Here is a 1,231-nt window from a genome sequence, read left to right as displayed (position 1 = left end):
TTGTAGTTCCTACCTAGCTTGTTTAGAAGCATTTTATAGGAAACCCTTTGTAAACCTTAAACCTGTATGTTTGAGTCTTGGCTAGAGTTAGTCAAGTTGCAAAGTCTTTGTAATAAAGTTATTACAAAGTGGCTTGTAATAGAGTATTACAAGTTAGTGAAGGATTAAGAGGTCAATTACTAGGTTGCATAGGTTGTAATCTAAAAGTTGCTCAGTAGTGAAGTTGAAATTCTACAAGGGTAGGTCGTGATTTTTAATCCCGTTGAGCTGAGAATTTTCCACATAAAATTCCTCTTGTCATTTATTTACTGCAGTGTGCGTGTGTACTATTGAACCTGATAGAGAACCCGTTTGTCTATAGACTTTAGTGGACCCTTATATTCTATCAATTGGTATTAGAGCAGGTTCTTTCTATCAGGTTAACACCTAGATAGGATCCTCATGGTTGCTCCTTCAAACTTCGAAGAAGGCCAGTCTACTTACAGACCTCCAAGGTTCAACGATCAATATTATGGACGATGGAAAATTAGGATGCACGACTTCAGCATGGCTGAAGATTCTGAGTTATGGGATGTCATATGTGACAGACCCTTTGTCCCTACCAAGAACCTTGGCGATCCAGCTGTAACCATTTCCAAGAAGAGGAAGGAATTCAGTGACGCTGATAGAAGGGCCATAGAAAAGAATTTTCGTGCAAAGAAAATGCTTGTGTGTGGCATTGGTCCTGATGAATATAACAGGATATCAGCATGCCAATCAGCAAAAGAAATCAGGGAGACTCTTCAAACAACTCGCGATAGAATAACACAGGTGAAGCAATCCAAGATCGATATGCTTACAACTGAATATAAGCTCTTCAGAATGAAAGATGATGAATCTATCCAAGATATACACACTCGATTCATCTCTATCATCAATGAGCTTCACTCTCTTGGTGAAATTATTCCAAGAAACAAGCTTGTCTAGAAAATCTTTAGTGTACTGCCCAGTTCTTGGGAAAGCAAAGTAAACACCATTACAGAGGCGAAGGACTTGCAGACACTGACCATGGATGAACTTGTTGGAAACTTGAAAACGTATGAAATGAAGAAGAAGAAGGTGTCACGACCCGGATTTCCCACCCTCGGGAGTCATGATGGCGCCTACTAATGAGAGCTAGGCAAGCCAATCCTTACCTACTTGCTTTATTAACCAATTTCTTCCTTTTAACAAATATAAGATGATAACATGA

At 39.2% G+C, this 1,231-nt stretch overlaps 1 protein-coding gene across 1 annotated transcript; it reads left to right on the top strand.

The window, feature by feature from the left end:
- The first annotated feature begins 441 nt into the window (after window positions 1-441).
- LOC104239948 (uncharacterized) lies at window positions 442-966 on the top strand. Its single transcript, XM_009794704.1, has one exon. The coding sequence runs from the start codon at window positions 442-444 to the stop codon at window positions 964-966; it is 525 nt and encodes a 174-aa protein (XP_009793006.1).
- The last annotated feature ends 265 nt before the right edge of the window (window positions 967-1,231 follow it).

Source organism: Nicotiana sylvestris, chromosome 2, assembly GCF_000393655.2.
Source record: "Nicotiana sylvestris chromosome 2, ASM39365v2, whole genome shotgun sequence".
Classification (NCBI taxonomy): Eukaryota; Viridiplantae; Streptophyta; class Magnoliopsida; order Solanales; family Solanaceae; genus Nicotiana; species Nicotiana sylvestris.
This window is presented reverse-complemented; position numbering and strand designations above follow the sequence as displayed.

Bases quoted from the DNA above. Each gene is read 5' to 3' on its own strand.
- LOC104239948 (XM_009794704.1), top strand. From the start codon at position 442: ATGGTTGCTCCTTCAAACTTCGAAGAAGGCCAGTCTACTTACAGACCT.